The sequence below is a fragment of the Apaloderma vittatum genome, unplaced genomic scaffold, assembly GCF_000703405.1.
Source record: "Apaloderma vittatum isolate BGI_N311 unplaced genomic scaffold, ASM70340v1 scaffold1628, whole genome shotgun sequence".
In the NCBI taxonomy this organism is placed as follows: domain Eukaryota; kingdom Metazoa; phylum Chordata; class Aves; order Trogoniformes; family Trogonidae; genus Apaloderma; species Apaloderma vittatum.
In genome coordinates, this window is record NW_009728840.1 from 3,189 (window position 1) to 29,868 (window position 26,680).

Consider the following 26,680-nt stretch of genomic DNA (forward strand, 5'->3'; position numbering starts at 1 on the left):
ATCTTGAAAGCAATGCAGGCTCCTCTCATCATTATCACTAATGTGCCAGAATGAAAAATTAGCAGTATACAAACATCCCTTTATCATAGCTCTTAAATCTATATAATGACACTTTGTTTTCTAAGCCTTCATGAAGTGTGAAATTTGCGTTTTTGCACTGTGCCACTATTCGCTTGCCTAAAGGATGCTTTTTAACTGTTTGAAATAGTGAGCATGAGAAAAGAAAGAAGGGACAGAGAAAATGAGCTGAATAGTGTCCTTATTAAACAGATAAGGCAGTCTTAAAACTAGAGAGGCCTGTGCAAACCAACCTATGAAATATTTTCATCTTCTTTTTAAGGCAAAACACTTGAAAGATAGTTAAGCATGATGTCTAAGACAGTGAAGTGCTTTCCAGGTCACAAGATTCTTCATGGTTCATCATGTGAACTGAGACTGGTGCCTCATTCTACATTTGAAAAGAAACTTTCCGAGAAGGAGATGAGCGGAGGTGAAGCACAGTCAACATGGGAACTCCAAGATCCAGTTTCAGTGCTGGATGTGTGATCTAGTTGAGAGGCGTCCCTGCCCATGACAGGGAGGTTGGATTAAATAATCTCTAAGGTCCCTTCCAGCCTAGGCCATTCTGTGATTCTATGTCTCTCCATGTATTTACATACATAGTTATGTGTGCATTCATTACATACCTATTTTTCTTTCCCCCCACAGACAGTGAAAAATGCCTAAAAAAAAGACTGGTGCTCGTAAGAAAGCCGAGAACCGTCGTGAACGTGAAAAGCAGATAAGGGCTTCAAGAGCCAACATAGATTTGGCCAAACATCCTTGTAATGCTTCAATGGTAAAATAATCAAAAGTATTTTATATTATAGTATTTGATTTTAAATTATGTTAAACCAGTGATAACACACTGACTGGATTTAATGCCACACTGACTGGTCCCTCTGAACAGCTGCTTCTATTCCTCCTACCATCCTTCCTTTATATTTTGGGTTAGGTTTGCATCGGGGGTATAATACTTGAATAAGTTTGATTCCTAATCCAAACTTAATTCAGAGTCCCTGTGGGGTCTCTGAATTTTATATATTTTACCTATAATAAAAATTATTACCAGTATTTTATTTCTTTTCTTTAGGAATGTGATAAGTGCCAAAGGTAAGTATTTTTTCCCTTCTAAAACTAGTACTTTAATATTAGTTAGTTTCAAACATTTCACGGATCTATTCTTAATGCTTGCTTTCTTTTCTTCTTTTCCCCTCCACATGCCTAGACGACAGAAGAATAGAGCTTTTTGCTACTTCTGTAACTCTGTTCAGAAATTACCCATTTGTGCACAATGTGGTAAGTAGAAACACTGAACCAAAACACGCTGTCCTCAGTCCCGTCTGCGGTGTTAAGCTCTCAGCAGTTAGAGTCCCTCTGTCGTAAAGTGTCTTTCTGATTTGTGGAGCAGATTCTTTTAAATCTCTTGTGAATACCCTCCTTGAAAAGAAATCTTGCTTGACCATACACTAATGGGTATGGCTCTGACCCCCAGAGGTCTGCACATCTGGTTCATGGACTTGTCATCAGTATCTGATATTCGGAAGAATTTGTCTCACTGCTTTTTAGGATTGAGAACATCTGACTGACCATATCTGGTCAATCCCTAGGTTGCCCATGTGGAATACTGGTTCATAACAGCAAAGTTAAAGATGCTCTGACTGCCAGCAAGGTGCCAATGCTGCTTTTTAGAGATGATATCATTTCTGATCAGTTTAATATCAATTAAAGCAACGGTACATTATTCACCTTGCATGGTTTTGTAACGTAAAATGCTGCTCATGTTACTTATACGTGCCAGAGGGCTGATGCTTTGAAATCAAGAGAAGGATCCTGCTGACAGACTTCAGCTCTGAATCAGGCCAGAATGCTCCCTGCCTTTTTTTTTTTTTTCCCTCTGAACAGCTGCTTGCTTGCAGGGAATATTGATTATCGTTTCTTAAGTTGAGGTAGATTTTTTTGGTTTACTGTTTCAACACCTTGCAGTTTTTCAATTTGTTTTTAAGCAATTTGGCTGATTTGTAGTTTGATTCTCAGAGCCGCTGACACCTGCGGCTTCCCATGCCTTTGTTGGGACCTGCAGGTCTAGGCATTTCTGGAAACCAGGCTGTCAGTGTGCTATCCCTCCTGAGTCCTCCTTCTGTCATCACACGGTGAAGTACTGAAAAGATGCTGTCTAGCTTACAGTATGTTACACAACTGAACTGGACTCTTGAATCTGTCTTCATCTGCAGTATGTTTCTGGAGCAAAAGCATTCCTAATAGCAACCACAAAACTATAATGAGTCCCAAGACAAAGGCCATTAGAGCTGTTTGGTGTTTAACCAAGCCTTGGGGACAGCCCCTGTAAGGCACCAGCATCTTTCTTAGACAAGTCCCAGAGGGATGGGAGCAAGGTCACTGTGTTGCAGTGCTACAGACCCAGCAGAACCCTCCCCGCCCCTCATTACCCAGCTCAGCCCACCCACCGGTCCTTCCTCACCCTCCAAGTGCCGTTTGGTACCTGAAGTATGATTCAGTACAAGACTCTGCTGATGCCACGTGCTGGGATTTAATTACATTTTCGGAGTAGAATTTAGTATCGTCAGCTCTTGAATGGGCTTGCAGGGAGCACACTTTTGTTGGATCATCTAAGGACGCGAGAACAGAGATCCCAAAGGGGTCTGTCGCAGGGCAGCTTACATCAGTGTTAGAAGTCCACCTGCAGCAGCCTGGGCTAACTACAAGGTTTTTTTGGCTTGTATAACTGCATAAAGTGTAGGATCCTTCTGGTAGAGCTATTTATGTCAGAGGCAAAGAGTAGGGGAAAGTTGTCACCTTAAATGCTTGCTTGTGTCACAGTGACTTTAAAGTGTAGACTGTGGCTTTTTTCTCCCACCCATCCTCTGCATTTAAAGGGAATTACTGTTTTTTAAAAAGAAAAAAACCCCAACAACAACCACCAAAAAACCCCAAGTATCCAAGTACCCGTAAATGATTAAATCGAGGCACTTTTTTTTTTTTTCCAGTGTGCCTCAGCCTTGCACACAGCACTTGCGGTTTTATTGGCAGGACAGAAGTAGCGCCACTTTTAAATGCAGCTTTTTAAAAGATGTCATTGCTTGACTTCCACCTTAATTTTGTTCTTTGGTTTGTTTTGACATTTGAAATTCTTGCCAATGTCTCAAAACATAGAGCAAGACACCACACTGCCTAATTATCTCAGTACCAAGGCAAGAGATTTTGGCTGAAAACAGACAATAATTAACCTAAGGGAGAGGCAAGAGTGAGTTGCAGGTTGCAGACATTTGTTTGCATTATTTTTACCTAGATTTAGCATTAAGCATAGGTGTTTAGTTGAAGTACTGCTCTTACATGAACATTCATTCTAATTATTTTGGATTTTTATGTAGTTTTCTTCTGGTTGCTTTAATTTCTTTTTAAACAGGAAAAACCAAATGCATGATGAAGTCTTCAGACTGTGTTATAAAACATGCTGGTGTGTACAGTACCGGACTAGCAATGGTGGTATGTATACAAAATTACGGGGTTTTTTGCACTATGCAGTTATTCTATGCGAATCTTTCTGAAAAAAAAATCAGATTTATGACATTAGTATATGCCATGCCAAGGCTTTTTATCCTCATCCTACAATCACAAGCTGATTTTTCCTTGTATACTGGAAACCCAAATTTTGCATTTTTAGGTTTAACTCCTGCAACTCTTGACACGTCCTGGATGCTGACAGTTCTGTGTTGGTGGCAGGCCCTAAGCACATGCATTAGCAGCACAGGAGCTTACAGGCCCCATAGCTAATTCCCTGTCTCTCTTAAAATCTAGGGTAATTCTGTCAAAATCCGTGGATTTTGTTGCTGTCTTCTCAGTATTGCAGAGACCGATCTGTTCCATAGCATTAAGGAGGAATTAAAAAAATAATAAAATAATCATCTGGGCTTTTTGCAAAGATGGCGATAGCTTCTGGCCTCTGAATCTTTGTTCTTAGAAGGAGAAGTTAGTTCCTCCATCACAGCCTCCAGATTAAATTCCGTATGGACTAAATGCCTATCCTGTTTGTGCCTCCAGTTGACAGTCAGCTTTTCTCAGTAACACAGCTGGCCTTTCCAGTCTGAAGTTCTTTAACTCATTCCATGCATTTACGGGGCAGTATTTTCGTTATCAATTGTTTTGGATTCACCGTTGTTTTCTTAGTTTTATGTGCATGGAGCGCACATGGTAGTTTGTTACGTATGGGCTGAGGAGGCTTCTTAGTGCTGCAGTTAAGGAATAGCTGGTGTGTAGATCTTGTAGTTTAATCAGAATGGAAGCTGAAGAGTCTTAGCTTATTTCTGATGAGTTATTTGATCTCTGCTCTCTGCGGAGCTTGTGTTCCAATATAGCATGGTTTAAAAGCCAATTGAATGATTTTGGCTGTAAGAATCTAGTGGCATTTTTCAAGTCTTCTTTGAAATTGCATTTTTGCCAGAACATTGTTATCAGTTACGGATGTCAGGTTTCAGCTGAAGGACACCATTTTCATGCATAAGATTTAAGATGGGAAATGTAGAAAACAGAGAAGGAGCAAAGCAAGTTATTTTGCATTCTATTTAATCCTACAGAAACGAATATCAAGCAAACGAGATTGTTCTTGTGGATGCAGCTTGATAGGAATACAGATGTGGTTCATTCTCACTCACCTGGAACGAGCCCACTGAAAGAACAGACACTTAGACGCGATCAGGGTTATGAAATAAGAGCCTCTCTCTAGGTACTGCACAAGTCCCAAGATGATATCTTTCTGTAATTGCAGGGTGCAATCTGTGATTTCTGTGAAGCTTGGGTGTGTCACGGGAGGAAGTGTCTCAGCACACATGCGTGTACCTGCCCTCTCGCAGATGCAGAATGTATTGAGTGCGAAAGAAGCGTCTGGGACCACGGTAGGTTGCTCACACTTAAAAATAAGAAAATCTAAAGAATTGCTTTTCTCCTCACATTTCTTAGGTTAGCATTTTTAATCTTCACTGATTAGTCCTTGCAGTGTGTTTGTTCAAAGCAGCGTTCTCCCCATTTTAAAAAGACCTTATGCAGCAGGGAACGTAAATGACCTGCTCAAGAACATACAGTGCTCAACTCCGGGATGATTGTGTAACCTAAAATATTAACGGGCCTATCAACCGAGTGCTTCACATAATTAAGTGCTGCATCAGATTGTCAACACGCAATTTTCTGCCATTCCCACTCCATTTATCTGTGCTTATAGAGGTGTTTGGATTCCCGATTTGTTAGCAAGCCATACTGATCTCCGTTTGTGGAATCCTTTAAAGGATTTGAGTGTGAATCAGAGGTGATGGGATGGGAGGGAAGGAGACTGGATAAGCAAGAACATGATCTAAGAGCACTTAATGCCACAGTTAAATTAAAAAGAAAGAAGAAAAAAAAAGTAATAGTTGGTTTGCATTTGTGCTGTTTTGCATTGTAGGATACATGGTATTTTTCAGTGTAATAATGGATGGCAGTGTCTAGGCCTTTGTTGAAGCACCTGTGAGACAAGGCAGAGCTAGTCTTCAGTCAAAACTACTGTATAAATTGCAGAGTAGAACTTTATACCTATGCGCATTGTTGATTATTTTGCCTTGATAAATCTTGCAGGAGGCAGAATCTTTGCCTGCTCTTTTTGCCACAATTTCCTTTGTGAAGATGATCAGTTTGAACATCAAGCCAGCTGCCAAGTTCTGGAAGCGGAGACATTTAAGTGTAAGTTTGTTATTCACAGTTGCTTTCACCACAGCTGAGCAGACTTCTCCAATTGCTTCCTCTCTGCTTCAGAATACTCTCCATCACCGTTTCCAAATAGCTCTTACCGCCACTGGAGCAAAGGGCTGGTTTCCTATGTGCTTGCCCTTGATCCAGTTATCTAGACTACAGGTTTTGTCTCTGACCTTCCTCTGTGCCAAATCGTGCCTGGCAGTCATTTCCCTGCCTGGCTCCTGTAGGCCTCCAGTAGGAAGTTGCCTTTGCAGGAGCCAGCAGTCTCTAAAGTTGCAGTGTTGGCAGTCACCAGGACTGCAGCAAAAGTGCTGGAACTGCTGATGCTGCCTTTTTTTTTTTTTTCTTCTCCATAAAGCTCTACAGGCAAGAAGGAGCTCACTTCCACTCTTCTGACCATATGATGAGCTATTTCTGGATACCTAGTCCTCATGGAAAACAGTTGCCCTAAATAATAAATACCTGTGATTAGTCTGACTAAACTTTCCCAGGTCCCTGTGGATGACCTGCATGTTTGTGAAGGGTTGGCATCTGCTGATTTTGCAAAAGCAGCAAGTCCTGAGGAAGGCCTTGACTTGGGAAGCGATCATCGTCTGATCCAGAGAGACAGGCTGAGCATGGAAAAAATAACAAAAATGATGTTCATCCAGAGCATGAGCTCAAGCATTAGTTTCTTCACTGACCTGTGGATGCGTGTGTCCACAGATGTAGCAAATGTTGATACATGTCCACATATACTAAATAAAGTCATTTTGAACTACAATTAATTGTGTGGACAAAACCCGAAACTGGTATTTGTAAGAGGACATGAGGGCTGTGCCTGACTGCTAGTCCACTGCTCATCTCTGGCTGAAACAGGGGAACTTCAAGAAAAATTTGCTAAAATCCCAATAAACCAAGACTATGCAGGTTTGAAATAATTAATCTTCTGTAACAGTATTTCTTTTCTACCCACCGTTGAGTACTGTTTGGTTTATCCCATGAGACAAACACTTGTCCTTTCCAAATTTGTATGCATATATTTTGACTGTTATGAGACTTTCTGTCCTTACTATAGAAATTCAAGGTACTCTTTATCACATGTAAGACTTCTCTTCAGAACTGACTAATATCTTGGCCTAATTGATTTCTCCCAGTTCAGATTATTTGTTGATTTGAATGTTGTAGTCTGTGTCTTTAGTAATCTCATATCTCTTTGATCTCCCATCTATATTTTCCTAGCCTGCTATTTTCTAAGCCTTGATTAGCTTCCCTCAGAACGTCTTCCTGCATAGCAATATTGAAGCAGCAACAGCTGTTCCACAACAATATTTTTTCAGTGATTGTTGGAAGCTTTTAATTCACAGATGTGATGTCACACCCTGTATAGGCAAATTGCTCTTGGAAGATTGTCAGCATGTTCAACATATTGTGGCAGAGCACAGTCTTGGTAGAAGGGCAAGAATTTTGTCATTGTGTGGTAATGAGATTATAAAACCTGAACTTTTACCGAATACCTAAACTTTAAATGTGGCCATTCAGTTGTAGTCCAAATCCCATTCTAGCTGTGAAGAAGGTACCGTTAATTTCCATCACTACTTGAGAGAAGTTTTTTAAAGTTCACATAGTCCAGAAATGTTTGAACATGTGCATTTGCATTTACAATTCCATCCTTAAAACACATGACCGGGAGATAAATCCCGTTACTGTTCTGCTCATGTGGAGAATTCCCGATATTCATTACTTAAGGTTTGTTTGCTGTCATAGGGCTAAGGCAGGGTGAAAGGGAACCAGTACTTGCAGAGAGACTCACGAAATAGGTGTTGCTGCCAGTTCCTATGTGGTTGCCTTTACTCTACTCCCTCTAGTGGAGTAAAGAAATAAATTTGAAGCCTCCAGATGAGTTAGATTTTGAGCATCGATTCCGCTCTTGACATCTTGGCCCAGCTACAGTTCTTGAACACGGATAACTTTTCACATGAAGTTGTGCGCAATAAAATACATTTTCAGAAGATGTGACAGAAAATACAGAACAAAACAACTGTTCTGGGGTTTGAAATTTGCAGCTTTAAGTGTTCTCAACACGCTATTTAGATAAGGTAGTGAAATTAAGGCTGCCATGGTATTGTTTCAAGTGCCTGTAAAATCCGAGTGCTCCATCTTTTTCACATTGTGAGAGAAGTAAGAGCGAGATGATCATTTAATACCAAATTGGTTCTGAAACTTGTGGGTTTAAGTCTGCAAACTCGAAAAGTAATTAAACTTTTTCCCCTCTTCACCTTTGTACTTTTTGTGTCAAATCATTGCAGCGAGGCTTAGACTTGAAAAAAAAACAGTAAAATGGTAGTGTCTGGTAAAATAACTCATTCGTGTTGCCAAAGTGCAGTTGTGTCAGAGAATAAAAAATAAATTACTTAATTATATAATTATATACTTCTACAGGGTTTAAAAATATCACTGATCTGCAGTTTCCAAGTACTGAATTTTGCGTATTGATTTTTTTTCCAACAGGTGTTTCCTGTAACAGGCTCGGGCAGCATTCTTGCCTGCGTTGTAAGGTAAAGAATAACCACAGTTGCAAGTAACTATGATTTTAGACTTGTTCTTAGCATCCAAGGCCAGTATCAAGTCTTTTCATGTCTTCCTTTACATCACAAAAAAATATTCCTACTTTTGTATTAGTTTCTGAAGCCTGGGGGCAGACTTACGAGGGACAAAAGGGCTTATATTTGTGCTTACCTGTTAACTACAAGCCCGTGTTGTGCATCCTCATGCCAGGTGAGGTGCTTTTCACTTTGTCCAGCCCTCTGTGTTTAAATTGGTTCTGTACCATGTTTGGGTCTTGGCAAAAAAAAACCCCAACAAAACACAAAACAAAAACAACCACCAAACAGAGCAACAAACCAAATCCTTGGTCTTGAACAGAATCCAAGGCTTTGGAATGTGTTTTGATCCAGTGTAAAACTAAGACAATTGAAATAGGTTATGGGTTTTTTGGAGTTTGTTTGATTGGCTGTTTTGGGGGTTTGTTTTTTTGTTGTTTTTTTAAAAAATAACACAGTAAAGTGATGATCTGGCCAGAAAACACTGCAGGCTGGATCCAATAGAAATAATCTCCATTGCTAATCCAGTTTTACACATGCACAGGCCAATGTGTTGACTTCAGGCTTTTGATTTTACACTCTCAGAAGTAATTTTGTATAAAAAGTTCCACCTGCTTCATCATCAGCATTGCCCAGATTTCTCCAGGTGCTGGTTCATTGCCTGCTCTCACCCTTTTTACTCTCCATATGTTTCCCTGTAGTCTCCCATGATATCAACTTCATATTCCAAATCGTTCTTTTCTCCAGATACGTTCGCTGGCACCCTGGTGCTCAACATGTAAAATTTCAATCTCTAATTCTTGCCTCCAGGTCATGGCATAGTTATGTTCTGGCATACATCTCTGTATTTTATTTAAGCTCGTCGACATAAACACAAGTTTGCCAGGCTCCTAACAGGCAGCACTATAATCCAGTCCTTGAGCATGTTCCTTTCTCTACTTCTGTCAGCACTTGAACCCAGCCTCTTCCCCAGGAAGCCATGAGCCCATGTTCAACACACAAGTGGATGCTCTGTGCACAGACTCCAGCTCCACTGCAGATAGAGCTCATTAAATTTTAATCCCAACCAGAAAATCCTGCTGCTGCTGCTAAGACACTTTTTTGCTTGCTTCTTGCTGAAGGGTAGGCGGCTGTGATGAAAACATTTAGCCTTTTTATTCTCCTCTCACTGCACAGGCTTGTTTTTGTGACGATCATGTGCGAAGTAAGGTTTTCAAGCAGGAAAAAGGAAAAGAGCCTCCCTGCCCTAAATGTGGCCACGAAACTCAGCAGACAAAGGATCTGAGCATGTCAAGTAAGCCCACTTTTCTAGCTAACGAGCAATACAAATACCAATAGTGACTGCTTTTCCGCATAGGAACACTGAGTAAAGTCCAGTTACTTCCAATTGTTTTGCAAAGCTTTGCTGCATTTGTATTTTTGAAAAACTTTGGGTTTCTTAGTTCTAAAATTGAGCTGTCTCTCATTCTTAATCATTAGCTCAGTCCAATACAGTGAAAGCTTTTGTTTGAGACTTTTGTGATGGAAAAATTGCAGAAAAATCACTGCTTAAGCCTTTATTTCATCTACAAGAAACCGAGTAACGTATTTCAAAGTGCAATTTGATGGCATGCATACAGTCTACTCTGGAGTAAATCACAATATGTATCGTGTCTGCAAAGCACATCCACTTACAGGTTTCCTTGCCTCGAGTACTAAAGGTTTATCTTAAAACAGAAGTCGTACTCTGGGGACAGTTTTGTTTATACAAACTTGACTGCAGGGGGACAGTGTAGCAGAAAAGTTCTGTCAGAGCAAGGATTATATCTGGAAGCATCAGACGTAGAAAAAGGACATCTAACGTGGTCTGCTCTTTGCCGAGTAGTGAGAAAGGACATGTAAGAAATGTCAGGCGCTCCAGTTGCTGTTGAGGGGTGGGAACATGATGGTTTTTCTCTGCCTGCAGCGCGCTCTTTGAAGTTTGGCCGACAGACTGGAGGTGAAGATGCAGATGGAGCTTCTGGTTATGATGCCTACTGGAAGAGCCTTTCCTCCAGCAAGGCTGGAGATGCAGGTGACCGTGAAGATGAATATGATGAATACGAAGCAGAAGATGATGATGAAGATGACAACGAGGAGGGAGGGAAAGATTCCGATACCGAGACCACCGATGTGTTTGGCAATTTGAATTTAGGAAGGACCTATGCTAGTGGGTATGCACATTATGAGGAAGCAGAAGATTAAGCTTAATATGCTGGCCAGCTAAAGACACTTGGAAGGAGCTAAGCAGTGCTTCAGTTGAGTTGTGTACATGCCAGTAGGATAGCTCTGTCAGGTATTTACCTATCAAAGTTAGAGAGAAAAGGGTGGAACTTCTGCAGTAACTCCAAGTGGGATTCAATTTTATTTTATTTTTGTATAAATCAGTGTTGGATTTGGGACTGAGGGAGAAAATGGGAGTATTTTTATTCCCCTAAGCAACGGAAGTGGTTTTGTCCATTATTGAATATAATGGTTCAATGGTGTTTTCTCCTATCAATATAGGGAGGTGGGAGAACTGCACAACTTGTTTCCACTTGCTCATCAGAAATTAAGTTATTTTTTTTCAATAATTTTATTAACTGATTTCATCAAATTAATGTAGTGATGAGTTGATGGCTGCATTTTTTTGGTCTTCACAATAAAAATCAACTGCATTCTGTAATGAATTGTCATAAATATTGATTTCCCTTGAATAGAAGGTTGTATACAAAGTGTAAACGGACACTGAAGTAATTTCCTTGTTTATGTAGGTAAGGCAGATCAATGTAGCTGTCTATGCACTTGAACATTGACCTTTCCGGCATTTTTAGTATTAGATATTATTCTATGAGGCTATGTGCAGTCATTACAAGTGCACCCCAGGTAATCAAAAATTATATTGCAATCAAAATATTAGCGTACCCTTTCTGCCACTAAAATCTGTAAGACAGTTTGTCATGAGATCACAAAGCCTGCTTTGTTCTGTGCCTCGCCTTCAACTCTTTTCCTTGCACACGATACAAAAAAAAATACAGGAAAGAAATAACCCCTCTATATGAATTGACAAGGTGGAAAAACAGAGAGGTTCAAAATACTGGGTTCAGATACTGTTCTGTGCAGATGTGCTGGTACTAGGCAAGTGATACATGCGTCCGAGCCAAAATGTTTGCTGTGATCCTGATTTAAAAGTCAACAGGTTAATACCAACCTACACATCTCAGTGACAGTACTGAGTTTCCTCCCATAGGGGCATGTTGAGAGGGTAGCAACCTGAACAGGAGACAGAGCAAGATACAAGGGCAGCCACCTAGAGTAAGTGTGGCATTTAGAAAGCTGGACTAATAAATGCGAGAGCGCTATTTCTTGTTACCTGTCGGTTACCTGAACTGATTATGGAGCTACTTACTTTGTTAGTGCTTTCTCCTAACAGGCAAAGGTTGTATGTTGGCAGGGCATGCTCTATTGAGGATAATTTTTAATGATGTTAGGATTGCCAAATGAGCACTTCCTAGCAAAACAGCACTGAGGAACCTGGCCTTGATGCTTTGCTCCTAAACGCCTCTCATACCAAATATATAAAAGACGTGAGCTGGAATGCATCCAAGACAAAAAAACAACCTGACGAAGTGCACAACTTGCTAGTGCAGCTGAGGGAAGGCACTGTACTGGAGAGAACATGACCTGATCAGTGCACGTCAAGTGCTTTGCCTTCAGAACAGGAGAGAAAACCAGCTAATGCACTCTGAAAGCCAAGTCCCCTTTAAAAATTGAAACTAGGGACACCCAGTTTCACATGTTAGCAAAGTCTCACCTATCTTGAATTATTTACCCAATTGATTAGTCTTTTGCATAACCCAGCTCAAAGCCAAGGAAGCAGTATGCCTGCCATTTCAGCAGTGACTACTTACTTGTGAAATCTGCACCCATGCTAGAATTTCTATTCAACTTGTGTGGTCCAAACACTTTCATAACCGAGTCCTTCTGTGGCTGGTCAGTTCCAGCAAAAATGACTGTTTTATCCTGGCTGATGTTTCACATACAAAACAATTACACATCAGCACAAAGTGTTATATAAGGTAGAGGAAACTATGTGTGTTTCTGCATGTACTTCAAATTATAGCTGCTTGTGTGTCATTTATTAGTACTGTTACTTAACAGCACAAAATTGCCCTTGAAGGTTCTTGACATTGGAATTAGGTTTTTCCCATATGAAATCCGCTGCTGTCATGGGCTGTGCCAAAGACTGCTGGCATAAGAGAAATTAATCATCATAATCCGAGTAAGGAATTAATCATTTTCTCATTGAAATGTCCTTGCACTGATCCTCACAAGATCGACCCTTCAGAACTAACGCATGCTCCTGTGATACTGTCCTAAGAGGAGGCCACAGCACTGCCCACAGCGGATGCTCAGGACACCTGCCGTAATGCTGGGAGGTCACCACCTGAGGGACAGAAGTATTTATTTGCTTTTTCTTTGTACCTGTGGCGGCTGGCCTTTGAGAGGTCAAAACAAGGGAGTTTAAGCTGCTTTGAAGTAATCCGGTGGATTTATGCTAGAATAGATAAACGTGACCGCATTTTCTCCTAACGGAGTGGGTCAATTTGTGACAGGACAGGTAGGATATGATGCTACAGGCTGCACATTCTCATCCTTCTCTGCTTACCCAGTAAAGTTAAAAGCATGTGTTTTGTTGGGGGTAGGTTGTCAGAGATTGCTTTAACAGGAAGTGCATTGTTTCGTTGACTTAAGGTAAATTGCAAGAACAGGATGAAAGAGAATGACTGTGTATCCTGGCTTTATTGAAAAACAGGTCTAGGACAAGCTTCCAGGATTGTCAGTTCCATTTTCCTTCATTGCTCTTAGTCTATTTCAGAGTGTCTTGGAGGAACATTAGTAGGCACTGACAGGGCAGTGTGCTGTCTCTGCCCAAAATACTAGTACTCCATTTACTTATTTTTCTGAATTCAGCAGCCAATTTAGCTCCTGCATAGATGATTCTATGACCTATGATTTTTCACATCACTGAGTCCAGGACTGTTTCGCTAATTGGCCTGGGTGGGGGTTGTCCCTGCAGAAAAGGACACAGGCACCAACAGAAGGATAAGCTGATTTTACTGTCTATTTCAAAGTATTACAAGAATAAGAGAATGTGAGTTTATTATACTCTAGTTTAAGCAGCAAGGAGAACAAGCAGAGAAACGCACCTAATCGTTACTCTATAGGGTTAGCAATAGTTATCAAGAAAGATCCATCACCAATCACCCTAATATCGTCAGCCAGATCCGCAGTTGCTGGGGAGCCCCTGTGGCAGCGAGGATTCTGGAGAACTGTCCCGGCAACTGGGAAGTCCTGCACAGTGCGTCCACTCGTAGGTGAGGTCTCTGAAGTCGCTGCAAGAGGGTCCAGCTTTTATACTATTAAATAAACAACCTTACAGAACTTGAACGCAGGAACATCTGGTGGTGTTTGCTCCGTTGGATTCCTCCCACAGCTTGGCCAGGACTAAAGGAAGAATACAAGGGAGTGTCCCTATATATTTCAGTCCTTAATCTCATATTTCTCACCAAAGCCAGGCCTCTAGTCTCATGGTCTTATAACATACTTTTACCAAAGCAGGAGGCAGGTCGTTTCCCAGCCTTGTACCTGGCCTTTAGCTAAAGAAAGATTGCTCTGCTAGTTCCCAGTGCACACTTAGTGTTACAGCAAAGCTTTTACAGATTGGCATTGAAACACATATATATATATATATGCTAAAACAGATTATCAACACACTACCTGTGTGACTAACACTATACAGTGTGGGGTTGTGAGGTTCGTCTATTCAGGGCCTATGATTCAGGCCCTACCACTACAAGGACTTAGTGGCCAGACACACACACACACCCTGCCCCATGCATAACTCTTGTGTTTTTAAGACTGCAGTACTGCAGAGCTTGCTTCCTCGTGGGCCATGAGTCAGATAAATAAAATCCTGAGACTGTCTCCGACATGAACTTTTCCGTTGAAATTCTAGTCCCTGATTAAACCAAATTCTGAGCTAAGAGAAGGACAGTTTCAAGACGTAATCAGGAATGCTTCAGAGTTATGTATAGTACTGCAGAAAACAAAGATCTTGAGCAAGTCTTACAGTTCAGGGGTTTTTCCATCTCTCTGAAAACCAAATCTTAAGCAGAATTTGAACAAAAATCGGAGTAGTATTTATTGTACTTCTAGACCCTACAACCCAAGACCTGTGGCCACCTCTGAAAGCTCTTTTCTGGCATTAGTTTATGATGACAGCATGAGCTCATGTTCTTCGGGCACTTACGTGGATTTAATCCATTTCCATTTACACTCAGGTGTGATTTAGCACCTGTGACTGGCAGTCTTTTGGTCAATCCTGTTGCGGGTTTGCTGGTTTTGTTTCCAGAAAATTAATGTGAACATTATTGTAATAGTTTCAGTTGCCAGTTGATCAAGTATTAGCACACATGTTGCAGAGAACTAAAGGACAAGTTTCAGAAGTGTTTAGAGTCCTATTTCTTGAAGCAGAAAGCAAATTAGCTGTCTTAAAAGACATTAAATGCATCTCTCCAGGTCCTGCTCCTATTTCCAGAGGAACCAATGGCAAAGCTCCCATTTTATCCAAGAGGGAGCAATTCAATAATCTATAGTATTTACAGTTCATCTTAAAATGTCAAGAGGTGTTATGAAACAAAACGTGAGGATAAGCTGAAGTGAGGAAGATGGAGCAAAGCTTAATATGACATTAATGTGCTACCATTACCATAAAAATACTTGTTGTAAATTTCGACAATTCTACTGGAAAGTGCTTTCAAGAGTGGAAGAGGAAGCTTTTTAAAGCAGGAAGAGATAAGATTTTACAAAACACATTTAACAATACAAGTAATTAAATTTCTGCATCTCCTGAAAGTCTGCACCTAGTCCATAAATATTTGATAAAAGCTCAGGGCAATTAGGACACAGAGAAATTTTATCATCTCCGCTTTGTAGGTACATAAATAGCAAACACAGTAATTGACAAAATCACAGCCTGAGCCATCCAGTTGGCAACAGCTCTCTGCAGTTTGGACTCCCTATCTCCTACCCATGGAACTTTGGAGTAAACATATTTTGTAACTAATTACATTCCTTTATTAAGATTATGTGTACTGTAATTAGCTACCGCACATCTGAAATTTGAATCAGGGCCTGGTCTTTGGCTTTCATTACTGAGATAGACAAAAAAACCCCAAACCGACACCCACCAAACAGCAAGAGAATGTCACAAATGTGAGCATTATTCCATGGAAAAGGCATTGGTTTCCCTGTGCTAAACAGATGATAGGCTCACAAGCCTGTACTGTGTCTTTCATAGCTATTTAATTCATTAGATACTAATGTAATGTGAGCGAGGAAAAAACCCGAACATCACATCACATTTCATTCTCTTGCCAAATTAAGCTACTTCTAACAAATGTACAGTTTTGCTGTTAGTTTACAACCATCCCATTTTTAAGCACAGCACAGTATGCTTTGTAAGGAGAAATAACTGAAAAGTGTGAGAAAGCCTTTTCCAGCTGTTTATACTCCTTCTATTTTCTAACCCTAAAGTATACTAAAATGTTCGCTGCATTCTTTTTAACCCCACTTCTGACACCAGGGATTCTTCCACAGCATTCCCCAAACTTATAGGTAAATGGAAATTAATTTTTGTTTCCTTCTGAAATTGGAAGTACTGCGTGCTTGTAAAGCCTGAGTAATATTTTAACTGCAGCATCATGTTACATGACATCTGGTTTAGATTTTCATATTACAAACCCACTAAGTTTTTAAAAATAGTATTTTTTTTGAGAGTTCAAATCCTAAAGACCCACAAATTCTTAAGCAGTTGATATAAATATTTTACTGCTGTAATTGCCTGTTGCTCTTCCTACTTTTTTTTTTTTGGCATAGAGAAAATTAAATCACTGCTAGGCAGGCACATAAGCCCTTGGGCTGCCTCCAGTCTGGTTTAAACTCGGCACCTTATTGTGATGGCTGAGGTAAGGATGAGCTTTGAGATTTTCCCACCAGCAGGAAAGAGGTGCAAGGACCTCACCCTTGATGTCAGTATCATTCCGAGGTGCTGTGCTCTCCCTGCCAGGTCAAGGTGGTAACAACTGAAACATGACCTTTCACTAGGTTACTTTGGGAGCCGGCAGATACCCAAATGCTGCACACCCTCTACCTCTCTTTAAACATACATCGCCTGGAAAAACAACTGCAAAGCTAAGACCCATGAAGAAGGTATTTTTGCTCTGTGAAATGTGTCCACAAGCTTACATAGAAGTCATTATTGCCAGTTGTTTGCTTTCTTTTTCCTTGGTAAATTACCGAACACAGAGTTAAGCAAGGAAAAAAAGAGCAACAGAAAGATAAATAAAGATGTTACCCTATCAATTGCTGAACAACAAAGCCATACTGAGCACTTTGGAAGAGGGGTAGGCAGAGACAATACCATATGCTCACAAGTGGCTTTTTCCACACCCACCTCCTTAAGCCTGCAAGCACGGGCCAAGAAAGCATTACACAGAGCTTAACCTCAGGGGCTTTGTTTGCCAAAGCATTAACAGTTCCAAGGGAGCTTCTGAGGGAACAACATACAGTTTCACACCAGGCATTTAGTACTCACAGCCACTGCAACCAGATTCGGAACATTAAGAATAATTTAGAAATTAGATGATTAATTGCATTCCTTGCATGTTTTCCCCACTTTCTTGGTGTTACATAACATTTACACGGTAATACTGCACAAGCACACTCCTCTGTTCTACCATCAAAAATAATTTTTAAGCATAGATTGCCCACATAAAACATAGCAACTATCATCCTGGACTATCACAGCTTCAGAAGAACTTATCTTTTGTCCAGCAATTCACAAAGCCAGCAGCAAACTCACAGCTTAAAAAAACCTTTCCAGTAAACAACATTTCTGGCCTTGGTTTGAGTCACTAAGTTTTAGTCAACCAAGGGTGGCTCTGCACCCCACATGCTGTGGGTGCTGGAGTGCAGATCTACACCCACCAATACTTGGGCTCTGTCAGGGCCCCAGGATGCTCAAATGCTGCCCCAAGCTCAGCTACAGGATGCAGGAACACCGACACCGCTCCTTCCCATAGTCCTGTGTAGCTACTTGAAAGCACCAGAATCACTCACAAAGGAAACCACCCACCACCACAAGCTTCCCTCCTCCTCTCCAGGTATGTGACGCATCTCCTCCCCTTGCCACCAGCCACATCTGACCATCACAACTCCTTTGTAAAAAAAGATGAACTCTTACTTACCCAGATGCAAAATGACTCCTGTCCACAATGCCAGCCACTGCTCCTATGCATCATAGAAGCTCATTTGCTGCCTGTTCCCCAATTTATAACCTTCCTCCCCAGCTGTACCTCTTCAGCAGGGCCCAGTTGGCCCCTCCCTGAAGGGACAGGTGAGCGTGGTCTCTCTCTGCAGGTGTCCTTCAGCATCAGCAAGCCCCATAATTACCTCAGCCTTTGCCTGTTGCTGCCCGATGAGCTGCCATGGCTGCTCTGCACATTTGCAGGTGCTGCGTGATCAAGTACTGAGTCCTGCTCCACCTTCCTGCTGCTTCAAAAGATAAAAATGTTGCAGCATAGAGTATAAAGAACATTTATCCTATTTAAAATGTGACTGATCTCCTATGCTGTGCTATTTTATTATATCTAAAATGAATTTGCTGATGATGATTTATATTTTCTGCTGGCCCTGGATGTTTTATCATTAAAATACTAGCACACTTACAATGCCTTCATAATATATTAATACGACTATTTCGGCTTCTAGAAAAAAAATAAAATATAACCTTATGGTCTTTTTTTATGCTGTAATTTGTCTTTGGGTATTAAAAAAAATATAAAAATTATAGCTCTATTAACAGCAAAAATGAGCCACACTGCCATATAAACATATCTGAAAGTCTTTGTCCCGCTGGAGATGTTTGATTCTCAGATAATGAACTCGCCTCTAGCTTCATAGAGGAAGTTAAGAGGTCTTCCTACTTGCTCCATCACTGGTCTCATAAGCTGCAACCTGGTAGGAGCGCGTCCTGACATGACAGAAGTTGCTGGAGCTGACAGACAAGTAGTGTTCGGCCCAAGCAGTGACCTCACCTGTCAACTGCAGGACGCGGTATTTTGTTTCCAGCTAAGCACAGGTCCTTTGATGAAACTTCCTAAGGTGAGAACAAAAGTCAAATGATCTGTCACGCTATATGCTGGACTAAGTCTAGTGTCTGCATTTTGTTCTAACATATAGAATATTGTCAGATCACCTTATTAATAAACCTGAGGGATGGTGCTCCTGTACCTGTCTGCTCTAGCCCTTCAGCTCCCTGTGGACTGTACAGTGCTCTGCAGGCTGTCGTCTTTGTCTCATCTGGACATTTGTCTGGATTTTTCCCTCCTGCCAAAGACCCCACTGCTGCCCACTCACTGTTAGGCTCAATTAATCCACAGGAGCTGATATCTAGTGCCCAGCAAGTCCTGACCACGTTAGGATGATCTGGCTGCCAGTGGAATAGAGCCTGTGGACTGGGCAAACGTGGCCTTTGGGCAACCTGCCCCATAGTCTGAGCCTGCAGGACCTGGTGGGATCGTGTGCTCACTCCCCTCTCAACTGTGGCAGGTACCGTGCCTTCGCATTGCCATTTTCCCAATGTTACTGTTCCTTCTGGCACTACTATTGATCGTTTACTGTGTGGGATCAAACATTGGAAGCGTCTTAAGTTGCTTTTGCAGTACTTTCTTTTAGCGACAACTCAGTTGTTTTTTTTTAACCCAAGATGGCAGCTGGGAACAGCAGAAGGCAATTCTTGTCTTAGGATTCTCAGTCCAGCACAAGTCACTGGTTTCCAGGGAGCCATTTCTGCCTAAAGAATCGAGTCTAATCAAGGACCAAGGCAAAGAGCACAAGCTCCAGCTGCTTACAGAGCCTGCATTCCCCTGAGCAATGCCTCTGCCCAGAGCCTTGCAAACTGAAGCTAACTGCACCGAAGCTAACGACATTTGTCTCTGAAGCTGAACAAAAAGACCAGCACAAAAAGATGTTTACATGCTTTGGTTTTCTGCTAATGACAGGATTTTCCACCTTCTGAGACTCAAAATTAATCACTATATGTAATCATAGAATTAGTGGCTGTGGTTTAAAAACATCCTCGTTTAAGACTCAAGTCAGATTGCTTCTGTGTTTAGCATAGAAGATACGCAAACAACAATTTCCTGTCCTTTAATTTAAGGGAGTTGTGCAATTGATCCTGGGAAAGTTAGAAATGTTCTGAGATACCAAGTATCCACTTCCATTTGTTACTGTATGAACAACTGAATATTGCTTCTAAGGGCCCAATCTGAAAATAGTTTTTCTAAACTCAGCTTTCACAATACCCCGAGACCTCTATCATTGTCTTAATTGGAAACTTATGGCACCCTGGCTGAACTGTTTGCTGTTACAGCCACACTCCGCAGGGAAGAGGAAACTGATACAAAGCTTGACTGAAGGAATACCCTTTGAAGATGTGGGACAATTAAGCAGATGATCTTTTGAGGTCCCTTCCAACCCCTAACGTTCTGTGATTCTGTGATTCTGTGAAGTGTTAGGAGCAGCAACTTCCAGGTCAATTGTACATCACGATGTATTTTGAGGTGTTGGAATTTCATGCCATCCTTAGTCAGCTCAGATTAATCCTGAGGTCTAGCTGCACCAGAAATCATTCTTATTTCTGCCACAGGAAAAGAAGTCTTTAATTTCGTTCTTGCATTCTGTTAGCCCCTGTGAAATGTTTCAACGTGGCCAAAATGATGAAAGCTGTTCCTCCATCTGTGCCTGTAATACATGCAAGCGCTAGATTTTGACATAAATAAACCCAAGTTCCTTAACACTGTGAAGATCTAGCAGATTCATAGAACTTTCTGCTTTTCCTGATGCCACTGAGCCAAACACGAGGAATCCAGGTTTATCCCATTACTCCTTTATAAGTAAAGAGTAACTTCTGACCAGATGGGACTAATTTTGTGTTCTTACATATTATGGAACTTGTACTGTCAGAAAAAAAGAGGTCCTTCTGTCACTTGTCCAATTTACACAGAAATCAGTCAGTTGTTCGATACATAAACTGAATTGCTGGGCAGTTGAGAGAGCTAACATAGTATTAATCTAGTTTCGGATGCATCCAGGATTACACGATAACTCGGGTATTAATCTAATTTGGTGATTTCAGCTACCTGCTTTTTATATGCCTGGACAGTAGCTACAAATTTACCAGCATAAAACTAATAAAGCAGAGTTCTATAAAAACTAGTGAGTTACTGCGACTGCTCTAGGCAATGTAACCTACTTCTGCACAGTCACAGATGGGGAAGGTTTACTCATTGTCTAAACTCTATATGCACAGAAAGAAAAGCAAAATGTGAAAGCAATCCTGCCTCCTCTCCAATCTCAGTTGTTTTTTTCTCCTCACCACACAGCAGCCAAAAAATCAAACCAGTTTCCTTTAAGGGAAGGGAGTCCTGATGGGACTATACTTTAAGGTGAAGAAGGTTATTAACTGAAGTTATATTGCAGCTTAGGGGAGAAAAGTAACAGTTTGAGGAGGTAGTGAATTTCAGAAAATCAAAATGTAGCCACTTGAAATTGTATTTTTATATTTGATTGATCAGGTAAATGTACTACTTTAGAGATAAGGCAAAAGTTATCATACGGAGACATGGTTTCTAGCTACATTATCCTCTGGTTAAAAAGAGGCACCACCCAAAGGCTCTGCTTATTTATTAAAAGTATCTGTTTATTTCCAGAGGAAAAAGTAAAAATCATTGCTTTAAAAAGCGTGTGACAGAACTGGAAAGACAGAGTTACTTTAAGTCTGTGAAGTGACAGGAGTCCTGGCTCTGCCCCTTACTAAACATGATTGTCACTCACACCAGCAGTCCTGCTAACTTCAGCATAACTCCTGCACTGCCCAGGAGGCACTAACTGGAGTATGTCAGCTGCAACATTCTTGTGTGTGTGTTCAGCTTGTGCAAACAACCCCAGTCGAGCTGTGAAGCGGTAAAAAACCCAGCCCAGAGTTAGTGCATGAGCCCCCAGCTTCAGAGGCGCCTCAGCAGGGCACAGGACCCGAGCTGGGTGGGTCAAAGCTGCTTTGGGCATGTCTGTGCAAGACGGCGCAGTCCTGAGTCATGGGCGCTAAAGCAGTGTGGTGTGCAGCGGGGCCACCATCGTCTCTCAACATCTGGCCTGCCATTGCAAGTCCAACACCATGGCTTCTTCACCTATTTACAGCTGAGATTGAAGCCTCCCCTAAAAAAGCCCAGGCAAGGTCCACGCTCTCTGTGCACGCACTGCTTGGTCCTTGGGGAGAGCAAGTTCGCTGCACACTGGGAATGTCAGTCTCACTGCACAGGACCCATACGTTTGCACTCCACGGAGCTCATTGCATATGTCAGGTTTTGGAAACATCGAATTTGCTGCACCTCTAGCTTGGGGGTCATTCGGGAGATCCCCGGTCGAGGCACGCTAATCTTCACAAACTGACTTCTTGCTGTGCTTGGGTAAGACTTGTCACTAGGGCAAAAATCCTGCTGTGGTCTTATCTTTTCTTGAAGTGACTACAGGGCGAGAACCCTTACTCTGGGTAACCACAGCTTCATAGTTCTTCTGCTTTTTAGATCCCAGCATGCCAAATGCAGAAGGAAAGATGGAGAGGTACTTAACAGTTTTCATAGATGTCTGATCTCCCCTGTGATTTCACAAAACCTGAGGACAGAATACTATGAAAAGGGTATCTGAGGATTCAGTTTCCTTTCTTTTCCACAGCGTACTGCTTTTAATGTTTACTAAGCTTTTGGCTGTAAAAAATGTACATGGCTGAGAGGTTTCTCTTGGTCTGTAGTCACTGACACAAAAGAACACCTCCAGGCTCCTTTGCCTTCCGTCCTGAGCTCCTCAGAGACCTCTGCTGCTGTCACTGGCAGCAGACCAAGGGGAAGTGGCTTTAGTCAAAACTCCCCTTGAGGCAACGAAACACCATTCATCAGCCACATTCCATCACTGCCAACCTTTTGAAGCCGGCATTTTTTAAATGCCCACTTTCTTTTTTTATTCAGGTTTCAGGTATGCAATGTAAAGAAATCCTCCAGAGACTTATTTTTCTTTATTTCATCCTTTGAGTTGAATCTGAAAAGAAAGACTGCTGCAGCTGAGCGCCCCTGAAAGCACCAGGCCAAGCCTGGGAGGTCTTTTTCCTGCCCTCCAGGTCTGTAGGCAAAAGAAAATATGCTGAAACATGAAACGAACAGCTGAATGCCTGGCAGAGTGAGCAGAAACTGCTGAGCAATGCAACTACAGCATCAAGGTAGTCAGTATTTGGAGGAAAAAGGCAGCAGCACATCAAGATGCATACCAGAGAAAACTGGTAATCAATCTGTTCTGCCAGAACAGAGTGGAAGCGCTGTCATTTGGTGCTAGAGCTGTGGGCAAAGTGTTAATGACTGTATTTTATAAAAGCTGTTTGCAGAATAATAATGCAACCTCCTTTCTCCAGCAAATAACTCTCTTATTTTCTTGAAAGGGTAAGCAGCTCTGTGTGGTCAGAATAAAACAGCAGTCACTCAGAAAATGGCAGTAAATCCTAGTGCTGAACACTTGGGAGCTGGCAGGAGGGGTCTGTGATGTCCTTACGTTGCTCCCATATCAACCCATCTGGGTGAAGTTCTCTGCACACAGGCCAGCAAGCTGCCATCAGCTGGGTCAGAGACACCATCCCCGAGACATCCAAACTGGGGATACAGGCCCTGGGTTAGTTCTCAGCAGCAGCGGTGTGAATTCTGGGTGGTTCCTTTAATTAAGCTGGAGGTGTTCTGGATTTGTCCCAATGTGTTTACTGTCAGGGCTTGGCCTGTTGCAGTGAAAGATCTTGCTTTCAACCCCACGGGTTATTGACTTTAACAAAATACTCTATGTTTTGTTACTTTGTGTTGCAAAACAACTTAATGGATCATATATTCAGGGGAGCAGTTTCATTAATTTTTAGCTTACAGTCTCACTCTTTCACAACACCAAAATGTCAGTGGCTTTAGCCTTTTCAACATCATTTCCTCCGAGAGCACACAAGGAAAAAAGAAGGCAAAATAATAAGGTTTTATATAGCTAAAGCCATTCACATACCACCTTTCAGCATGGAGGAATAGTTACACAAAGGCCTTTCCATTTACCTTTCCTGGGAGCAGGCTAAAACCCCCACTTATTCCTTGATGACTGACGTTTGTTTATACAGTATGACCTTGATTCTCTTCTTGCTCACACATTCATCAAGCATGAAGGTTTTCTACAGCCTACATCAGTGGAATTTTATCAGCATAAAAGCAGACAAAAATGTAAAGTACAACTGACAGAAGAGGCAGCTTCTGAAAGCAAAAATATGCATTTGATGTTTCTGAAATGAGAGAAATGAAACTTACACTTGCCTGTTTGCAGCTACATTCCTTTGAAGCTTTACAAAACCCTGTGAAAATCTAGATGTTAGAGACTGTATAATCACTTAGAGAGTTAATGTGCATAAACGTATATAAAATGATTGTTTGCATTTTTCCTGCACAGCCTTTTTACTGTATTACTGTATAAATCAGACCTATTTTATTTTGATTTGCTAAGCCTTGTACTCTTTTAAAAACATCTCAGTGAACAAATACGTATATCCAGATCCTTACAGCCTTAAAAAACAAATTTACTTGTATCTTCACGGAATTGCCTTAAAGAAATTTTTCTACAAAGCATATTACTTCAGATAGGACTGAGGGATTAAATGGCTCAGGATATGATTTCCAAGCTGTGAGTTGCATGACAAATCTGAGTGCAAAAGGTCACGTCACAGAAGAACAGCAAATCTTAACAAGAAAACTCGAAGCTCACTGGCCCTGCACTGTCACAGTACAGCTACGCTGACGACAGACACAATTCTTGGAAGATCATAATCTTCTCTCTCTTGCTCCTGCTGGCACCCAAGAGCATATGGCCATCGCTGCATGGATGAGATAGCCACAAGTCATACCCATGCAGAAACTAAGTGAAAAATCACGCTGATCATGGGAAGCATATGGATCCAACGAGGCTTGAAAGCTGGGCTGAGCAGAGGGCTAAGGCACGCTCTGCTGGCAGCAGATGACTGCGTTTCTCAGAAAGGGTGATACTGCACAACGTGGACTGGAAAGTGATGTCTCCCTCATGCAAAATACAAGTCAAGGCTGGTTTGTAGAGAGCAGGGCAAACCAGAGAGAGTGGTCTGCGAGATGCTGCCTCAGCTTTCAATTCAGTGATCTCCCACGGAGAAAAACCACAGGCAGGTTAGGGAAGAGTTGCACAGTGGAGAGGAGGTGTGCTTATGAATCTTTTTCTTCTAATCGATTAGAGTCCTATTAGATAGCAAAGACCTGACTGTGCTGGATGTTGTGCAACCAGAGAGCTGCTTTGCCAGCACACGGGGTCTTTTCAGCAGCACCTTTGACTGTGGGCAGCACGTGGGACAGATTCTGCGTGGGCAGGTGGTGAAGAGGCACCACCTCTCTCCTCATAAAACAGACAGTTTTTACTTGCTGCACTTACATCAGTAACAGCTTTCTTAGTTGGCCCTTGCATATTTGCATTTTATTATTCACCCAGCAGCCCTGCAGATGGATGTTCTGCCCGCAGAGCCCACAAATGCTATGAGCACAAGTTGTGCTGGGAAGAAGGGACCCCATGGTGTCCAGAAGTGATTAGTTCTGCTTCTGAAAGGGGAATTCAGTGAGAAAATACATTAGAGCCCTTGATCCTTGCCAATGACACAAAGGCTCTGGCTGTAATGTAGATGTCTGTCTAATGGGCACTGGGCTACGACCAACAAAATAACAATTCATACAGACCACTGAACAGCTTCTGATGTTAATGACTTTCGATTACCACTGGCCTGAGCTGCATCTGTATTTTATTAACACTGTGTACAGAGTGAGTAGAATTCCAGATGGAGTACAAAGTACCTTTTTTTGTGTTTTTCCCGGTTTTGCCAAATGCTTAAATTATACTTGTAGCTGTTCTATGATTTGACATTGAACTTACACTCTGCTGCAGTGCAATACTGCAATTTCTAGGGCATAGAAAGATATACGGAACTGGTCGATGATCTCTGTGATGCAAATAAAAATAGTATCATGAGTGTTCAAATAAATATTTCTTTCCATCTTGTCTTTGTACTTTTATTGCTTCCCCAGGTCACTTGAAATTGTCCTTCACAGGTCAAGTCGCGGTTGCTTTGCAGACAGCAAAAAGACAGTGTTTTAACATCATTAGAGCCCTGAAGATGTTGGAGCAGTCCAGACGATTTGCATTTCTTCAGGAAAGGCTTTTACTTCTGCACTGTTCACCTGTTATTGATCTGAAAATATATATTTTTTTCTAATGAAAATATCTCCTCAGAATTAAAAAAAGAGACATATTCCTGGCCTCAATGTTCCACCTCTCATCCTTGATGAGATGCTCACCCTACCTTGGTTGAATGTGATGATGATGATGATGATGATGATGGTGGTGGAAATGAGCCCTTTGGGCCATGGAGCTGCACTGGGTCTCAGTGGATAACGCAGAGGGAAAGGAGATGGGAGATTTGGGACTGGATGTGCCATTTGCTTTGCACCACACCTCTCTTATGGGAAGGCAGTCGCTTCTGCTGTGGCAGCTCTGGAGACCAGGAGCTTATTTTCAACTGGCTGCTTGCTGCTGGCAGGCAAAGTCTATACCTTAACTCGCTTCTCCACCATCCCCTTCAGTGGCCACATCAGCTGCTGCATCAGGGACGTGAGAGGGACAGGATGGACACTTGGACCACAAACACTTCAAGAACTGCAGCAGTCAGACTTGCGGCATCTCTCCTGCCTCTAGGTAATCTGGGCAACATATTTTGCTTTTCTGCTAGGTTTCCTTTTGCTGAATAGGGATCCTAGCCTCTGGGAATTGGGTGGCTGGGGCCAGGGTGCTGCCTGAAGGAGTGCTTCACTGCCTGGGGATGCCTTTAGACAGATACTGCCTTTGGTGGTGGCCACGGCCACTGCTGTGGACTGGGGCCGGCATGATGGCCTGGGAAGGGACTGCTTGCCTGTGAAGTTGAGGTCAGGTTCAAGGGACAATTGAGGATGTGTGAAAATAGTATCTGACAAAAGTTAAGGGAAAAGAGTGCCTCATTGTTTGCAGAAACATTACTACTACATTTTTAAGGCATTCATGAACAAATAAAATGCATCTACAACTGG

The 26,680-nt window shown here is 41.8% G+C and overlaps 1 protein-coding gene across 1 annotated transcript; it reads left to right on the plus strand.

Annotated features, from left to right (window-relative positions):
- The first annotated feature begins 665 nt into the window (after nt 1-665).
- ZNF330 (zinc finger protein 330) lies at nt 666-10,740 on the plus strand. Its single transcript, XM_009874209.1, has 9 exons — nt 666-838; nt 1,133-1,152; nt 1,268-1,338; nt 3,467-3,546; nt 4,826-4,952; nt 5,665-5,769; nt 8,272-8,318; nt 9,540-9,657; nt 10,309-10,740. The coding sequence occupies exons 1-9, from the start codon at nt 719-721 to the stop codon at nt 10,584-10,586; spliced, it is 966 nt and encodes a 321-aa protein (XP_009872511.1). The 5' UTR covers nt 666-718; the 3' UTR covers nt 10,587-10,740.
- The last annotated feature ends 15,940 nt before the right edge of the window (nt 10,741-26,680 follow it).

Coding starts and splice junctions, on each gene's coding strand:
- ZNF330 (XM_009874209.1), top strand. CDS start 719: ATGCCTAAAAAAAAGACTGGTGCTCGTAAGAAAGCCGAGAACCGTCGT. Junction 1,153..1,267: donor GAATGTGATAAGTGCCAAAG/GTAAGTATTTTT, acceptor CCACATGCCTAG/ACGACAGAAGAATAGAGCTT. Junction 5,770..8,271: donor GGAAGCGGAGACATTTAAGT/GTAAGTTTGTTA, acceptor TTTTTCCAACAG/GTGTTTCCTGTAACAGGCTC.